The sequence below is a fragment of the Danio rerio genome, chromosome 22 (genome assembly GCF_049306965.1).
Source record: "Danio rerio strain Tuebingen ecotype United States chromosome 22, GRCz12tu, whole genome shotgun sequence".
In the NCBI taxonomy this organism is placed as follows: Eukaryota; Metazoa; Chordata; class Actinopteri; order Cypriniformes; family Danionidae; genus Danio; species Danio rerio.
Genome location: NC_133197.1, coordinates 3,241,741 through 3,261,337, shown reverse-complemented (window position 1 = coordinate 3,261,337; position 19,597 = coordinate 3,241,741). Strand labels below are relative to the sequence as shown.

General features: G+C 37.2%; 1 protein-coding gene across 1 annotated transcript in view; it reads left to right on the top strand.

The window, feature by feature from the left end:
* Nucleotides 1-16,645, top strand: part of lmnb2 (lamin B2) — a 31,223-nt gene extending 14,578 nt beyond the window's left edge. The window contains 7 exon segments of the mRNA NM_131002.2: nucleotides 2,849-2,974; nucleotides 3,375-3,595; nucleotides 9,717-9,954; nucleotides 10,261-10,368; nucleotides 10,452-10,571; nucleotides 10,670-10,768; nucleotides 13,383-16,645. Of these exon segments, the coding sequence (NP_571077.2) occupies nucleotides 2,849-2,974; nucleotides 3,375-3,595; nucleotides 9,717-9,954; nucleotides 10,261-10,368; nucleotides 10,452-10,571; nucleotides 10,670-10,768; nucleotides 13,383-13,427 (957 nt within the window). The 3' untranslated portion in view covers nucleotides 13,428-16,645.
* The last annotated feature ends 2,952 nt before the right edge of the window (nucleotides 16,646-19,597 follow it).

Sequence of the window (19,597 nt, the reverse complement as noted above, 5' to 3'; positions counted from 1 at the left end):
TGGAGTCAGATAAGACGAGGATAAATATATTAATATTCTAAACCACCTCATACTAAAATTGGAGTCAGATATGATTTAGGTTTAAAGTAAATCAACATTGTGCACTGAAAAGACCGAACATGCATTGCAGTGTTTCCTCTAGGATTTTTTCCAGCTGTGGCGGCAGGCCTTTTATTTTTATTTATTTATTTTTTTATTTATTTTTTTTACATGGATCTACCTGTGGCGTTATTATTTCAATGACAAATGTCGTGAGCACAGTATTAGAAGTTGGGATCACATTTATATAATAGCCTACGATCATGCGAATCTCTGTGCTTGCGCGCTGATTTCCTTTGGTTGTGCACAAAACTTCTTTCACGCCACCTCAAATATAAGCCGCTTCAAGAGCACGCAGATCTTCATGTGCGCTCTCAAAAAAAACGCTGCTGGGTGCGATTTAGTGCGTTTATGTAACAAGTATGTCTCCAGCATTTATTAGATTTGCTAGGAATATTTATGAATGTCTTTAATAGTCCTACAGAGTAGCATTAATGCGTCCTGAAGTAAAGTGAAATGGCTGTGTGTTTGCTGGCCTCACGCATCACGCACCTGTCAGTCAGTCAGTCAGCATGTAACCTCAAAAGGTAAAAAATTTAATTTATTTTAATTTATTTTTTTTTACCGGCTATAAAAAAAATTTAATCGTTTTTAATGAGAAGCTGTAATGTAGCCATGGCGGGATGAATTTTGGCGTGGCGCCCCGCCATGGAAGAATGAATGTAGCGGAAACCATGCATTGAACCTTCATCCACCAGTGGACACCATCATTGAACTAACTGGGTGGACCCTACAGATACATTATAAAAAACGTTTTGATCTGATTAGACTTGCATCGTAAATAAATAGTTTTGTATTTCGTATTTTATTTTTAACTAATATATTTCAGAAATTATTTCACATAAATCTGCAGATTATTTATTTATTTTTGATAATTCGGTGCAGAAATACCAAGTAAATGACTGCAGATTCCATATTGTGACTTTTGTTAATAATTAAAAGGAATGATTTTATTTTTTTGCACTTCATTATGCATGTATATTTTGTGAAATGCAAACAAAAATGGCATTAATAGGCTACTGATGAAGCTGCTCATCACCAATAGACCTGTCCTGATCACTCATTTCTGTTGTATGATAAATTGTGATAGAAATGACTGCACTGTGTGTTGATTATTGTCATTTTAAAACCATTTCATGCCACTTTCTGTGATTATGCAACAGCATGACAACACTGATAGACAAACACTTTAAGGAACAAAAGCTGATTTATGGCCCGTTTCCACTGAGTGGTACTGTACTGTACGTTTCGGTACGCTTTTATGCCCATCTCCACTGTCAAAAGGTACTAAAAAAGCGAACCACTTTTTGGGTAACCTTTCCAAAGGGAACCCAGCACAACAAAAGGGTACCAGGTGGAGCAAGACGTGCAGCTGAACACTATTAGTTAACAGGGATATTTTTAAATAAGGGCTAAATGTCTGCTGTGTGTAGTTTTTCTGTAATCAGTAACATATCAGAGACTGTAAGGGGCTGTATGTGTTCATGTATGTTGCATATAGTCATTTATTTTATATAATTGCAGACATAACTAAGCTATCATTGATCTGCAGTTATAATCCAATCATGTTCATTGAAAGGTTAGAAATGAACATTTAAACACAAGTTATAATGTGTCTAAAGCTTCTGTTTTGTGAGAAGTGCTTCTCGTATGATATGTGAACGACCTGTACAGCTATGCTTTGTCAAAGCTGTACAGGTCGTTAATCTCTGAAAAGCTTCTCATCGATGAATTTGCTCTTCAGTGTTTGAACTCTCAGTAATGACTTCAAACCACACTGAACTGAGCTAAACTGAACTGAACTTAAACACTAAAAACTGAACTACCCTGATCCAGTTACTATGACCATTTATGTGAAGCTGCTTTGACACAATCTACATTGTAAAAGCGCTATACAAATAAAGCTGAATTGAATTGAATTTAATTGAATTGAATCGACATTTCCTCGAGCGAGAATGATGTTGACTAAAACTTTGTCGCATAGCATGTCCACCAAAAGTGCACCAATGGTGGAGAGACAAGCCTGATAAAGGTGACCTGTATCACACCACTCAGTAGAAATGAAGCATTATAGTCTGCAGTGTATGTTAAGAAACTAAATGTTCTTATGTTTGACCCTAAGGTGATCATAAGGGCCAATTTTTGGAAATTGAGATTTCTACATCGTCTAAAAACTGAATAAGTTGAGCTTTTCATTGGTGTGTGATTTGATAGGACAGGACAATTTCTGGCTGAGATGATGACCTGAAAACTTTTATAATATTGGTTTAAAACGTCAAAATATTTGCTAAAATCTCCTTTTACAGTTTTGCTAGTGTTGTTGCAGTCTGTTTTAATGACGAATACGTTTACCATTTTAAACGATAGCATTTTAACTTTTTTTGTTTTTAAATAATTCAGGTCATTTGTTTATTATTTTGAATAAGAAATTGCAATAAAAGTTTAGCTTAGATTGAAAGTATGTTATCGGTTATAAAATATTTAGTTTTATATTATAGAAAAATCTAAAGTGGTATCAGCAGCTCACACTTACCAAAAAATAAATAAAAATCAGCAATTATTATCGGCCAAGATTTATTTTATTTCATTGATACAAACAAAAAATAAGGTTATCACAAAGCAGGTTTCTTTTCAGCCACATGCATATAAAGCTTTTGCTTTTGACTCAGAATTTTCCCTTAATAGTGACCGGCCTAATCACTATAAACATGCTCTGTGTGCTAACTGACGTGTGTGTTTTTGTGTGTAGCTGGATAATGCCAAGGTGTCTTCTGACCTGAATGATAAAGCGGTGCTGACGGCGCGTGAGGAGCTGCAGGAGGCTCATGTGAGGATCGAGGGTTTGAGTTATCAGCTCAGCGCCCTGCAGAAACAGGTAAAACACACCTGCAGAGCAGAGGAAGCTTCTCGTCCAAGTGTCATTAAGTTGCATTACATTGCTGAAATGTGTTTAGTAGCATTTGAGTTTGACAGATTAAACTGTAATTGTGTATTTTCATCAACTGACATGTTAATATACATGTCTATTATTATCTAGAAATCTGACTGTTACATTTTATAATACTTTAATAAGATATTCAGTGAACTTTTATCTCAAATTGTTTTAGCTAAATATAGGTTTCTCTAATATATCTTGTTTGAAAAAAGAAAAGAAAAAAAAGAAAAACAGGATTTGAGTTTCTAGGAATTAAATTCCACTCATTCCATCGTGGTTAATGCTGTGGTGAATAACGAGACATCATTCCTGACATGTTTTCCTCTTCCTCCACCTGCAGGCGTCCGCCGCTGAGGAGCGCATCCGCGAGCTGGAGGGCCTGCTGTCCAGTGACCGGGACAAATACCGCCGCCAGCTGGACGCTAAAGAGCGCGAGATGGCAGAGATGAGGGAGTGCATGCAGCAGCAGCTCAACGAGTACCAGGAGCTGCTGGACGTCAAACTGGCCCTGGACATGGAGATCAACGCCTACAGGAAACTGCTGGAGGGAGAGGAGGACAGGTGAGCCTCAACACCACACTAAACACCTGCGCTCTTCACAAGACATCAACATGTGTTCTAAATGAGGGATTTAGAATGTGCGGAATCTAAAATGGAACACTGGATTCCAAATCAGACATTGTTCTGCGAAGTAATTTGCATACTTCAATTCGAGTTCATTTGTGTTGCTCTTTTCACAATATTAGAGGCCTTAAGACGAAGAACCATGTAAGTCCATATTTTTAAATTTGGAGTTTAATTTTGTAGTTTAATTTTGAATTTAATATGATTTTTTTTTTCATTTGGATTGTGAACATTATTTTATATATAATTTTATCTTACTTGAATATAGACAACAAAAGCTTCTCAATTCTGAGATCACATTTTCTTGTGTCAGTATTAAAAATCAAAAGTTATTGTGATTTTGTATCTCTCAAATGTGAAAGAACAGTCCAGGAAGTGTAGAACAGGTGTCACCAACCTTTTAGGGTACTGATTAATGTGAAGGGCTACCAGTTTGATACACACTTGTCAAATAAAAAACTTGCTCAATTTACTTTTAATGATGTTATTGTTCATAATTAAGGATATTCATCTATGTGAAGACATCATGTTAATGATTTCTCACAGTAGTTGTCAACAATGATTTGTAGGTAGATATCGATATGCAACACTTCAGTTCTATAAATCTCTGCAAGTATTTACATCATCAAGCAGGGCTCGAAATTGTGACCGCACCCAAAATTTTATCTTTGCGACCTCTAAATATGTTTGGGAGCATTTGAGGAGGAGAGAATTTGCCGTTTCACCTCACGCTATCACCACTATTGTTCGTACTCTACACATATGACTGTCAGAGTAAATTTGAATCAAGGCATGTAATTAAGTACGCTGACGATTCTGTCATTGTTAGTCTTTTGCATGATCATGAGGAGGGTCATGGTCCAGTGTTGGACAACTTTGTTGCATGGTGCAAAGACTCATATTTACAACTTAATATCTCAAAAACTAAAGAGATGCTTATTGATTTTCGCCGTAACTCTATTTCTAATGCTACTACTACTACTATAAACGGTACGGCTGTCAAGACAGTGAGTGAGTATAAATATCTGGGTACCATTTTGGATGACAAATTGAACTTTGAGGCCAACACTAATTTTATCTGTAAAAAGGCAAATCAAAGACTGTTCTACTTGAGGAAGTTCTTCTTTTATTGAGACTCTTTTTAACTTTTGCAGTAATATGCTGGTATGGTAATTTGAGGGTGACGAGTAAAAACAGACTTTCAAATATTGTTTATCAATTTCAAAAGATCCTGGGTATAAATCTTAACAGTATTGGACAAGTGTATGAGGAGAGAGTTGTAAAGAAGGTCATGTCCATTTTAGCAGATGAGAACCACCCACTTTATTTAAAGTTTTGCCTCCTGCCATCAGGCAGAAGGTACACTTATTCTAGACGGGCAAGGTCCAATAGATACTTGTACTCATTTGTTCCAACGGCTGTTGGGTTACTAAATAAGCTTTAAGTGATTATTGCATTGTTTACTGTTATTTTATGTTGTCAAATGTGACTTGTTGCTGTCAATTATCGGCTATTGCTGTAAACTTAATTGCCCTTTGGGGACAATAAAGATATTCTAAGTCTAAGTCACGCTCAAAGTTAAACTAAAATGCACAAGTCTTGTTGGATGCACAATGGACCTTATACGCCATTCTTTTAATTTGATGTTTGTGATGTGATCCAACCGCAGATGCCTTGTCATGTTGTTCTGCTTTTATAACTTATTAGTTTATCACAATAATCACACTTAATTTTGCCAGCGTTCTTCCCCACATCAGCTGCTCTTCACGTGAACACAGCTGATGCGCTCAAGCATCCAGGTTAATCATGAACAACTCGGTGCGCATGCGCTAGTTGCACTATCGCGGTCTAATTAGGTTTCAATCAAGGTTTATATACATCAAATGCATAACATCTGTGCCAAACATCTCAACTGACGAACATATTAACAATAATACAACCGTAAAGCCGAATTTAATGTATGCATTGGCATGTTACAGCCCTAATAAGTATGATTATGTGAAACTCCATATAGATGCATATTGCAATGATTTCAGGTACTTACTTAACGATGCACGCACACATATATGCACAATCCTTAAATGCGCTGCTGATTTGGACTCTATAATACCTGTTTTATAACTTTAAACCAGGGGTCACCAAACTTGTTCCTGGAGGGCCGTTGTCCTGCAGATTTTAGCTCCTAATCAAACACACCTGAACAAGCTAATCAAGGTCTTATTAGGTATACCTGAAACATCCAGGCAGGTGTGTTGAGCCAAGATGGAGCTAAACCCTGCAGGGACACCGGCCCTCCAGGACCAGGATTGGCGACCCCTACTTTAAACTATCAACAACCACCACTGAGCTATATTCTAGCGATCGTTCTTCCCGCTCCGTGGTGGATTTTGGCATAGTCCATTTCACATGAGAATGCGGGGGTGAGTGGAAGAAACCAAGTCGCAGGGGAAATATTTTCTACAGAAATAATTTATGATTTCTTATGTGGCCCGGTACCAATTGTTCCATGGACCGGTACCAGTCTGCGGCCCGGTGGTTGGGGACCACTACTCTAAAGTACTCAACCTTTTAGGTTGAAATGCCATATTGTGTTTTGTAAAATAGCACAATGGATTTAAATGTGAAAAAGTACATACAACATATATAAACGTAATTAACTGTGGTTATTAGGTGCTGGAAAAGCATACACATGCACCCTGAAAGTGCTTTAAAAGTGCTGGAATTTAAAATTGGGAAATTTTCAGCCAACTTTAGGGAATTACCCCCACAAAATCAGTCATTTTTATCGTGGAAAAACTAGGGGGTCTGAAAACACAACCACATTTATAACGTATGATATAAGGGTGTCACGATCCTCCAAATCCTCGATTCGATTACATTTTCGATTCTAAAGGCACGATTCGATTTGATTTTCGATTATGAATAATTAATTAATTAATGACCAATTAATTATTTGTAGCCTACTGTTTAAACTACCTGACCTGCTTGGTCTTAGTTTTACCCATAAACAAATCATACAGTAAATGAATAAAGGCAAGATACACACATAATTACCACCTGTCAATCACTTTTTCTAAGGGACTCGTGAATAGGCAGTGATCTGTATCGTTATAATGGCGTCGGTAAAAAAGACGCACAACCAACAGGAACCAGCCAACAGTATCTGAGGTGTTCGCTAAAATGACTTAAGTACAAGTGAGTGAAAGATTGAAGCAGTCCTCTGACTGCCTGGACCTGCTGTGAGTGCGTCTGTGTCTGTGTGGTCACGTGATGTTTCAGAGGTAGAGAGGAAGGAGGGCTGCTCAGAAATGCTACACGCCACTGTGGATGTCAAATCATTGTCGTTCTAAAATGCCATTTAAAAACAAAGACAGTGTAAACAGGGCCTGAGTGTGTACTTTTCGCGAGCGGATTCGCAACGGGGGCGGGTGGAGGATCGCGATGCCGGTGTTGTCTATCGGACAAACCCTAATACGTACATAGCAGAGCTTGCAAAACTTTGTTTTTTTTGTCGACAACACAAACGTTGTCAACATAACTCACTGGAAATCCAAAATGCTTCCACACCGGCGACTTCATTGAAAGAGGAGAAGGTTTAAGCTCTGTCGACGGGTCTCCTGCGTATGAAGTTTAACAAGCACTTCAACAAGCCTGTTTTTTCCCGCTTGGCAAGCCAAGCTGACGTGACATGGGGGCGTGGCAGCATCGACGATTCTATTTTCTGATTCGATAATCGAAATGGAGCATAAATTTAGATCGATTTCGATTAAAAATCTAAATCGTGACACCCCTAGTATGATATCTAGGAATCTTCCTCTTGCATCTTTCTGAATCTAAATCTTGCTGGTTTGCTCAGTTTTGAAAAGCGCTCAAACACACCTTAAGATTACTGGTTTTTAAAATGCCTTCAAGCTAAACGCCCTCAAGCGCGTTCATGTACTTATTATTGACTCGCACTCGGTAGACATTCTTCAGATGTGCTTTTTAATCAGCCATGGGAGGAATGTGAACCTGGACGCAATTTAGGCTTTTTTAGCTTTCGACTCGCGCCTGAAAGTGCCGTCTGGTTTATTTACTACACTTTAAAATGACATTCAAGCACATCTGAGGCTGAAAGCGGTATTTGTGAGAGCATTTTTTAATGCACTCAATTGTCACTTGGTTGTCCGAGTTTAAAACTAAAGTACGCTGTCGGGTTTTGTGCTTGAACACAATTGACATGACTTTTAAAATGCTTGTTTTGTGACCCGTTAAAGCGTTTAGCACACAAGCCACACATTTTTGGGCTATTCCGGAGTGTTTTACACGCACTTTGTGTGCTCTGACAGCTGATTATTATGATTATTCGTCTACACACACACCTGCAGTCTGTGACTTGCTCAGGAACGCTCCTCTTCACATTTTTTGCGTTTCATACTTGACATACTCCAGGAGGCACAGGTAGGTTGTAGAATGTCAGGGAGGAATGATAATTGCGTTTCCCTACTAGTGCGCGGTTTACCATGAAGACGCTAACAGACGGCTAGTTCATCTTGGAGATTGAGAGCAGATAGTTGAGATATTTGGAGGACGGATGATAGAGAGGAAATGTAAAATGATAGTGCGGTCGAGGGGTGTGTGATATTGGAGGAAAGAGATGGATCAATGTCTATTATCTTGGTTTTTAGCTGATAACTGTGATAAGCCAGTGTTATTGTACTGAGAGCTGACTGCTGAAGCTTTTGATCTAGTGAGGAGGGCCGAGAGTACCAAACTAATTTATCTCATTTATATATTACAAATATTTAAATATGAACATTCTTAGGCTTGGTGAACTCGACCTTGTTACGATTGCATTTTAAATGAGTGATTATCAAATTAGTTCACATCTAATTAAATTAGTTCACATGCGAGAATGATTTTAGGTTACCAAACTGATTACTTTTGAATTATTTCAATGTTAATATTGTTTTGATGCATCTCAGGTCAGAAAATCATTTTCTCAGGATATGCATTTAATATTAGGACTATTTGCAGAGATTTCTATTTGATTCCTTTCAAGGCTTAATGTTTGTGTAAGCCCCTCCTCTCTATGCTCTGATTGGTCAACTAAAATGCAAAATTATTTACCTCGATTCTGATATTTGACTAAAAAAAAATGGAATGATCCTTTATATGAGAAATTAAAGCCACAATTAGGTGGCATGTCACTGTTCAGCGAAACGTAAATGTGTATCTTAGTATTATTATTTACTAAACTATTGTGTTTGTAAAATCCAAACTACATTTGGTACCATGATGATTTTTGAAGGGGGTATATGTACAGTTGAAGTCAGAATTATTAGCCTCCCCTTTATTTTATTTTTTATTTTTTTATATTTCCCAAATGATGTTTAACAGAGCAAGGAAATTTTCATAGTATGTCTGATAATATTTTTTCTTCTGGAGAAAGTCTTATTTGTTTTTTTTTGTCTAGAATAAAAGCAGTTTTGAATTTAAACACCATTTTAAGGTCAATATTATTAGCCCCTTTTAGCTTTTTTTTTTGTCAGTAGTTTTTAGAACAAACCATCATCATACAATAACTTGTCTAATTACTCTAACCTGCCTAGTTAACGTAGTTAAGCCTTTAAATGTCACTTTAAGCTGTATAGAAGTGTCTTGAATATCAAGTCTACAGAATTTACTGTCATCATAGCAAAGATAAAATAAATAGTTATTAAAACTATTATGTTTTGAAATGTGCTGAAGAAATCTGCTCTCCGTTAAACAGAAATTAGGGAAAAAATAAACAGGGTGACCAATAATTCAGGAGGACTAATAATTCTGACTTCAACTGTATATGCTGTAAAAATAAAAAAAGCACTTTTACTGGAAGTTTTGTATGTACTTTCTACAAAATCTGCTCTGTTAAAACTGCAATTATGATATGATTGCAGACAATATTTAAATGTACACATCACACAAACCCCTAGCACTCATAAAAGCACCACATGTTCATTCTTCAGACACACACATGCATGTACATCTCCTGCGGGGTTCGAGTGCAGATCTATATGTTTGTTTGATTCTCTTCCAGGCTCAAGCTGTCTCCCAGTCCGTCCTCAAGGGTGACGGTGTCCCGCACCACAGCGAGCAGCACCTCTGCGTCCTCACGGAGCTCTCGTGCCAAGAGGAAGCGTGTGGAGCTGGAGGAGTCATCCACCGCCGGCCCCAAAGTGCAGATCAGTCAGCAGGCTGAAGCCAGCGGCAGCGTCAGCATTGAGGAGATCGACCTCGAGGGCAAATCTGTGACCCTCAGGAACAACTCTGACAAGGTACTGAAGACTCAGACTGGGAAAATATGTGGGATTGCATAAAAGTATTCTTTGAAATCGAACATTTCTAATTTAAATGCTAGGTTTATTAGCATATATATATATATATATATATATATATATATATATATATATATATATATATATATATAAATCTGTGTATTTAATAACTCAATGCCATTTAAACATTTTAGGTTGCTTTAAAACACACCATTTCTAATGGTGATGCATGTTGGTTAACATTCTAGCCTAAAACAAAACCTAAAAAAAAAAGCAATTAATCATCATTTGTTTATTTAAATTCAGGATCAGTCTCTGGGCAGCTGGCGACTAAAGAGACAAATTGGAGACGGAGAGGAAATTGTCTATAAATTCAGCCCCAAGTTTGTCCTGAAGGCCGGTCAGACAGTTACGGTAAGCCAATTGGACCAGATCTCGTTAATTTCATGTATTTGAATGACGCTCTTTTAGATGTTAAAGGTTTTGTTTTGTGTCAGGTGTGGAGCGCTGATGCTGGCATGTCCCATAGTCCTCCTTCAGACCTGCTGTGGAAGAGCCAGAGCTCCTGGGGAACCGGAGAAAACATCCTCACCCTATTGGTCAATTCAAGCGGAGAGGTGCAGTTGTTGTTGTTGTTATTATTAATAGTATTTGCCATTTTTCAATCATTTTTAATGTGTGAACCCCTTTCTCATTTAATAATCACTGTTTACAGGACGTGGCGAAGCGAACCGTCACAAAAAGCGTGATAGAAATGGAGAATGGTGACGATGAGGAGGGAGACTTTGGAGATGAAGACCTTTTCCATCAGCAGGTGTGTAAAGAATGACTCAATCCAAGTTTTATTTTTAATTCATATTCATCAAATACTGGCACGATCAGCAGGCTTGTGAAAAATGTAAAAGTCTTTACACTGAATTCCAAATTTTTATTTTTATTTGTTTTTGTCATGCTAAAAATTTGCCAACAACAATCAGTGGATTTGTGAAAGCGTAAAGGTCTTTTGCACTGAATCTGAAGCTTTTTTTTGTGCGTTTTTAAACAAAAAAAAATCATCGTCTTAATTTATCTGACACGCTGTTGCCTTACAGCAAGAAGGTCACTGGTTCAAGCCCCAGCTGGGCCAGTTGGCATTTCTATGTGGAGTTTGCATGTTCTCCCCGTGTTGGCGTGGGTTTCCTCTGGGTGCTCAGGTTTAACCCACAGTCCAAACGCATGCTAGTTCGTGGTTCGCCAAAAAAAAGATAAATCCCGAATAATCATTACAGCGTGTTCGCTGAGTCTTAAAATAATCTAAATGTTTAATTTTACGCATTAAAGTCTTAAACTCTCTGAAATATTGTGTTGTAGGTCTTAAATCATTTTAAACTGGTCTTAATTTTGCTTTATCGAGGTAAAGCTACTCAGTCAGACTGACATCCATCCAATGACCAACAATACATCTCACTAAAACCTTTCTTTTAATATGTAAATAAGTTTTTATTAGACATTATTACAGCAAAATGCCAAAAAGTCTCGGTAATTAGGGACAAACAATTACACAATTCCTCATGATAATACAGGGCCATTGGGGCCAAGTCTTTAACTCTGTAGAAGTCTAAAGTTAAATTTTTAATGGTCTTAAAAGGGTCTTAAGTCTTAAATATGACTTGATTAAACCTGCAGAAACCCTGTCATTGTCATGGTACTGGAATTCGGTACCAATCCATACTGACATTTTTAAAAGTAAAATCCCCTCGAACTGTTGAGCGCGTTTTTAATCAGCGCTGATTGGCCATTGTGTTCATGTGCTGAACAGAATTGACTGTGATTGGCTGTGAAGGTCATCAGTTCACCGAACTCACCGCTGTTTACTGAGTGTAAACGGATACAGGGACTCTGGAGTGTTTCAAAGTCACATCGATCTGCTGGTCTGTCTATAAGCTGACATACGAGTGATCTGCTGATGAATCATGGCTTTAAAATGCTTCAGTGTCCCTGTGTCGTTGGGTGCTCAAACAGTATTGTGAAGCAGAAATTAAATCTCTGTATAATAATAATAATGTGTTTTAATTGAGTAATTATATAATGTTCAATTAATGTTTAAGCTACAAACGTTTAATACATTCTGCCCCAGAGCTTCAAGTTTGCTTCAAATTTTTACTGTCAGGCCTTAAAAACACATGCATATAATAAACTTTCACTCTGAAGTTAAAATTGAAAATGACCTGCAATGTCTGGTCAACTATAATCCCGACTATCCCTGTGATTTGACTATTGGAGACTCGCACTTCGCATTATCGATGCTGAAATTATATAATGTGCAGCCCTATCTGTTACCATCAACATAAATTCTTCATGCACAATCTGCAGGTTTGTGAACAGCGTAAAGTTCTACACACTGAATCTGTCATTTTTATTTGCGTTTCTTCATATTCGCCGTCCTTGTTACCGTACGTTCACACCGAAAGCGGCGAGAGCGTCCAAGGTCGCTCTGGCGACAACGATGTCTGCCTTCAGCACCCAGGCGAGAGCATCAAAACTCGCTACATTGATCTCGTATTTAAAGGAGCCGTTGCAGCATGTCAGTTACATTCCTGCATAGAACAAGCTTTCTAGCGTGAAAACGTTGCGCACTTCTAATCAAATTTATATAACAATAGAAGATCAAGTTGCGTGTGGTGTGGCTTTGTTCTATTTATCCAATATGTGTCCATATGTCTGAAATATCCGTGAGCGACCAGCCGTCGCGTGAGATTCCCACTTTAAGATAAATATATATAACATTAATGCACATCAGTAACTTATTTAATGCATGTTCCTGTAAGCAAACATTGTAAATAATTGAAAATCTGGCGACCGCAATCATCGAACCCTTGGGAACAACTTTGGTCGTAACCAAAGTTCACAGTTTTGTGTTCTCTGAACTCCGATCAAGCCGTGGACTTCTTAATTCTGATTGGTTGCCGCCAAACCTATAAAGTTGACTTGATTTCAACTCTCCTTGACTCCCACGCCAGCGAAGACGTGCCACGCTGCTCCTCGCCGCTTATCACAGCCTGCTCTCGTTGAAAATTAATGACTTCCGGCTGCTTTGACGCTCTCGCCTTTGGTGTGAACGTACGGTTAGATTCGTTTATTTGCAATTATCAGGCTTGCAAATACATTAAAGTTTTTTTTGTACACAAAATCCATAATTTTCGTGTTTTTGTTTTTCGTACTTGTCCTAAAATTCGTCATGCATTTGTGAATTTAAACATAGCTATTCAAGAGAATCAGTTCATATCGCAACAATGTCAAGTTTTTCGATCACACTGCAGTCAAACTACTGCAAAAGCCTGACACATGAACTAATAATTAGGCTAATACAATGATTTAGAAGTTTTGCATTATAATTAATCCAGCAGACCTTTTCTAAAGTAACCTTTAATTGATTTTGTCTTTTTCAGGGCGATCCAAAGACTCAAAGAGCCAGAGAATGTGCAGTGATGTGATGGAGCCGCGCACCTTTTAGTATTTCCCTTTCCCACCAGTCAGTCTTTTTGTAGAGCCACTACTTTTTGTATTCTTTGATCATGAGCGCATAACAACCCTCCCTCAATCCTTTATTTTCTACACGGACCTCATTTGTAAAGCCAGTTAATCTTGAGCTGTTTCTCAGCTCCTCAATAATAGTCTTTCCAGACAGCAAGAGTGAGGGAAACATCCCATAATGCAACGCCATCGGAGAAAAGTCAAATGACCTGAAATTAGAGAGTATTTGTGCGTGCCGGTGACTAAAGAATCTGCGTGTTCATTGGTCACTGCGGGGTTATGAATGGGTGAATTGTGTTCTGTAGTGCACTATATAGCCTGTAACTGACAGCTGTCGCTTTAGCACACCCCTTGTTTTCGCTTTGCTAACCAGATGAACAGGGTGGAAACATTTACAGGATTACTTATAAAACATTTAGGGCTCTGACACGATTTGCGGTGTTTGATTTATGCTTTACGTAGTGTTATTTGTGTTTAAATCAGTGATTTCTTTTTTTTTTTTTTTTATGTCAATAGACCCCATCATAACCTTAATAGCTGAAGAGTGTTCATTTGAATGTTTGCTAGCTAATGAGCCACCAGAACGGTACTTTGAGTATAGTGTCAAAAGATGGAATGGATCTGGATAAGCTACTCTATTCAGTATTTTAAAGTTTGAATATTCTGAAAACTGTTTGAATATTTAAAGGTGCGAAGTATTTTATAGTTGAGAAAGCTATTTGAATATTAAATTTGACTATTCAATAAATGCTTTAAATATTGTTAATATTCCAAAATCTGTCTGAATAATCGGTAAAAACTGTTTGGATATTCTATAAAAGCTGTTTGAATATGCTAAAACCAATTTGAATATTCTAAAAACAGTTATTTGAATACTCTGAAAACATTTTGGATATTAAAGAGCTGTTTGAAAGTTGAAAAACAATTTGAATGTTGCTAAAAGTATTTGAATATTACAATTTGTTAATATTCCTAAAACAGTTTGAATATTCTAAAAGATTTTGAGTATCCAAACAAATAATTAGAATCTTAAAAAACAGTCTGAATATTCCAGAAACTATTTGAATATTTTTGTTTTAATTTTCAAAAAATTATCAATCCAAATATTCTAAAAACAGTTTGATTATTAAAAAGTTTATTGTAATATTCTGAAAACATTTTGAATATTTAAGGGCTGTTTAAAAATCATTCAAGTACTAAACGTTTGACTTGAAAAACGTATTTTTTTAATAAAATCTGTTAATATTCCCAAATAGCAGTTTGAATATTCTAAAACAATTTGAATATTAATAAAAACTGTTTGTATGTTCTAAAAAAATTGAATATTGCTAAAATTAAATATAAAAAAACAAGTTAAATAATAAACTTTGAATATTTAAACTTGCAATAATAACAAAGTAGTCTTAATATTTTTAAAAATGTGAATATTACAAAGTTTGAGTACTCTAAAAACAATCTGAATATTTCAGTATACAATGTTAATATTCTAAAAAAAAACTATTTGAATATTCAAAAAATAATTAAAAATTCTAAAAAACTGTTTAAATACCATAAAAACAATCTTATTATTCTAAAACTGTCTGAATATTCTATTAAAACAGTTTGAATATTCAATAATTGTTGTTTCGATAATCATTAAACGCTGTTTGAATATGCTAAAACCAATTTAAATATTCGGAAAAATTCTGAATATTCTAAAAACTATTTGAGTATTTACAAACTATCCATATATATATATATATATATATATATATATATATATATATATATATATATATATATATATATATACTTCCTGACTATTCCATAAAAAGTTTAAATACCCTAAACCCAATTTGAATATTTTAAAAACGGCTTATTTGAATACTCAGAACACTTTCCGTTTATGTGAATGTATTGCTGAATGTTAAATATGGTTGACCCTACAGCTTGATCAGTTTCGCACTCACTCTTAATTCTGACCATAATCGACACACTTTTGCAATAAGATCACATCACACGGGCAGATTAACCAAAGAAATGGACGATGGAATGAAACCAATTAGACCTTTTGTTTTTTCTTTTGTTATTTTCATTGCTAGCATTGATTCTAGCAAAGCACTCCAACAAAACATAAAGCCCATATTTTAGCTGAGGAATCTAGCGAGTAACCTGTGTACATCCACCCTGTTGATTCTGTCGCATTTTAAGTTTTACAGTTTGTTAGTTTTTTTATTATTATTATTATTATTAAAATGTTTCTCAGACAATTATGCATGCTGCAAATATTTTTATACGAATAAATAAACTGATCCGTGAGTTGTCCTCTGAGCGCTAGGGTTGGTTTGTCAATTTTCACGACTGCTGCATAACAATGCAGTTTGGTTTTTAGCTACAATCGTATATATTTTTGATAGGTTTTTTCCTCAGGATTTTTAAAAACCCTAGTGCGCAACCTACGTTTTAAATACGTTTGTGAATATATTCGAGTGCAGTGTGCACAAGCAAACAACAAAAATTGGACTGGGAAACATTTTCGTTTTGTTTTTAAGGTTATGCAGTGCGGAACTATTTTCTTATGTTAATGGGGTATCGTAATCTACATGTTTACTTATTAGGAGTTTACTTCTGATGGCTCTGAGAACGGACTGCCTCATAGTTTATCAAGAGTCAATTGAGTCAAATTTAAGCGAAATTTAGCTTGTATTTGTGTACATTTGTTACTTAGCTTCTGGCTAATAAAATCTACCTTTTAGCTTGTTTTTAAAACTTCATGGTTTCGTTTGCCAAACACTCCACATCTGTGAATTGTTCTTACTCTCTTTAATTCATCGATTTAGTTGCGAGCACTGTTTTTTCGTGAGGAAATGACCTTCCTCGTTCTTTCAGGTTTTATTAGACCAGAGCTGTGACTAATGTAACGGATATATTGGTATATCTGATGAGAAATGATCAGTAATCTACTGTAAAGTGTAAATTCTGCCATCAGAAAGCACAGAAATGTGATTCAAGGCTGCCGCAGTTGGAGCCGTAAATTGTGAACTCTGAATAAATGTGTTATGTGGGTAAAAGTGAGGACTTTTTGAAGGGCTAAAGGAGAAGGGCGCATGCCAAAAGTGTCTCATTGTGATTTGTTTTACTTTCTATTTGTCTTTTTTTTTTTTTGTATGCAATATCCAATAAATGTTTTACATATTAAGTTTGCGCCATTGCGTTGATGACAGCCGCCTCTAATGGCTCGTTTCCACTGACTGGTACAGTACGGTTCAGGTCGATACGGGTCACCTTTATCAGGCTTGCGTTTCCACTATAAAGGGTACCCTTTTGGTGGGCGTGGTGTACGACAAAGTTTCAGTCGCATTATTCTCGCTCGGAAATGTCTACCGTAAAGCTGCACAGGTCGCTCACAAATCAAATTAAAAGCACTTCTCACAAAACAGATGCTTTACACACATAAATACTTGTGTATAAATGTTTATTACTGACTTTTCTATAAACAGGAGTTGATTATAACTGCAGATCAATGACTGCAAAACAGCCTACTGTAATGTCTGTAATTATATTAAATAAATAAATGAACATATGAACACATACAGACCCTTACAGTCTCTGATATATTACCAACTACAGAAAATCTACACGCAGCAGACATTTAGTCCTTAATTAGGTTCAAAACAACACAAAGTATACTGTAGCCTACAGTCAGTGAAAACCTCTCATCTGTGTCTGTAATCTTCAGCAGCACATGAAGCCTCTGTTAGAGAGTCATTCCCAGTTCATATTAGTCCAAAAGGTGATAATAAAGATTAAAACAAGGTAGTTTTTTCAGGTTTGCTGAAGAAATAACGTGCTCCGTTTTCCCCGACTTTTTTCCGCGCTCCACTCTCGCGCTTGTCCTTTTCTTTCTGAATGTGTCATTCTCGCGTTTGTCAGCTTCTCACGGGATCGGGTTTCCAAAGCACATCAATGATCAAGCACGCGTTATTATTATCAGCTCAAGAAGTTTGTTGTTTCAGATATAACGTTAGACGCGCGGCGAGCGCAAGGAAGAAAGCGAAACCGCTCGCGCGTCAGACTGGCTTGTAAAAAAACTGCAAGGCACAGGGTAGATTCTGCTCTACTCCATGGCTGATTGGCTGGTCATCAGGATGATATATGAATATATAATTCCGCTGTAATCTCTCGCTGTGTATTTCAAACATGGCGGGTCCTTTGTTTACATTCTGGCCTGTTGTAAGTGAATGATGTATCTCTTCTGTAAACCAATAGCGTTCAGCCGTCTAGCTCCGCCTTTTGATACCCTTTCTTGTGTTTGGGACCCTTTCGAAAGGGTCCCGAAAAAGTGGTACGGTTTGGTTCGGTATGCCTTTTGACAGTGGAAACGGCCATAAAAGCGTACCGTACCACTCAGTGGAAACGGGCCATAAATTGCTCACCTTTTGTTCTGAAATCAGTCAATTCTGGTTGTTTATTTACTGGTAACCTCCTAGTTTAGTCTAGTAGTGTTTCCCAACTCTGTTCCTTAAAGCCGTCTTTCCACTGCACACGACATTTGGACATGACCGTCGGAATACGCCCCCTTGTGGCAGCCGCACAGTATTTCCAGTGTTGTCGTGCACCGTGGGGGAGAAGCTGATTCTCACGGTGTCCGAAATAAAGGAGTGCAAATGCAGTAGCCTTTATTCTCTGTGCGTTTACATGGCTTAATGAATGAATGAGTGCTAGAAACTCAGACCGCTATAATATTGGAGGTAATGTGGAGACAACATTATATATTTTTATTACTTTCTTACTTGCATTTATGAACAGAAAAGTTTTTTTGTTTTTAAATATAGACTTCATAATTCAAAAAAGAAACAAATAAACTCCTATTTCTCATCTCATGCGCACGGACCTGCTTGCACAACACTCAATCATATGCGGTCGGCAGGTCGCATACGGTCTTGTCGCAGGAGTTCAAATATTTCAACGGATCCGCAGCTCAATTCAGATCCGAATTTTCCGCATACGGAGATGATCAGGACTGCACGCAGCTCCCGGACTGCTCTCCATTGGAAAGGAATGACTTCCGGTTTGTCGTGTGCAATGGAAAGGAGGCTTAAGGCACACCAACAGTACATATTTGGGATGTCTCTCTTATCTGACCCGTTAACTTCAGGTGTTGGAGTCTCTTATGTTCAAGTGTGTGATTAGGAAGAGGTTGACAATGTGTACTGTTGGTGTGCCTTAAAGAACAGGGTTGGGAAACACTGAACTAGTAGTTTATCTACTTGTGACTCACACAGGTAAGTGGGCTTGACAAACCACCTGTAGAAAGCACACTCTCATCTGACACGAACCGACACTTGCGCCAGTTGTGCACATTTGCATTGAATACTTCCTTACACTCGCTCCATATCTCAAACAGAACTGTACCTTTCTGAAGTGTGCCTCACACAGGTGAGTGGGTTTGACAAACCACCTGTAGAAGAATTCTTCTCTATATATAAGCACTAACAGCTCTTTTGTATAATCAGCACTCTAGTGTGTGTGTGTGTGTGTGTGTTGCCTCTTCATGTTGAATCTTTGAACGCCTCCTCGATTTTTAGTCACTTTAAGGGTAAATTCGTCTGCTTAATGTAAATAACAGCAGCAGATAGTAGTTTTTAAAACGTACGCTCTAATAAAATGCTGGGTTGGTCGTTTGGTCAAATATGGACCCAACCGTTGGGTTAAAAAAAAAAACCTAATTGAAAAGATTAACCACCAACAGTGGCTTAAAACAACCCAGCATTGTTATATTAGTGTAAGTATTTCTAAAGTTTGAAGACTTGAAACTGTGCACTGATAAACTGCTTGCGTTTAATAAAATAATAATCATGTAACGGACGCCAGCTAGTGTGTGCTGCGCAGGTAAATCTCACTCCTCTGACCTCTAAATGTGCTCTAGTGACAGACGCTAGAGGCCATGGTCTTCATCCTCATTGATAGAGCAACCGACTCCCAAGCTGAAGGTCGCCAGTTTGATACCAGCTCGGAGCGGGTTGGGTGGCGTAGGATACAATTGCAGTATTGTTACAAACAATGCAAGGTATTGCTTCAAAAGTCTTATACTGTAGTTTTAATCCATCAGTGTAAATGGCAAGAAAAAAAAAAAGAATAGTTGACTCGA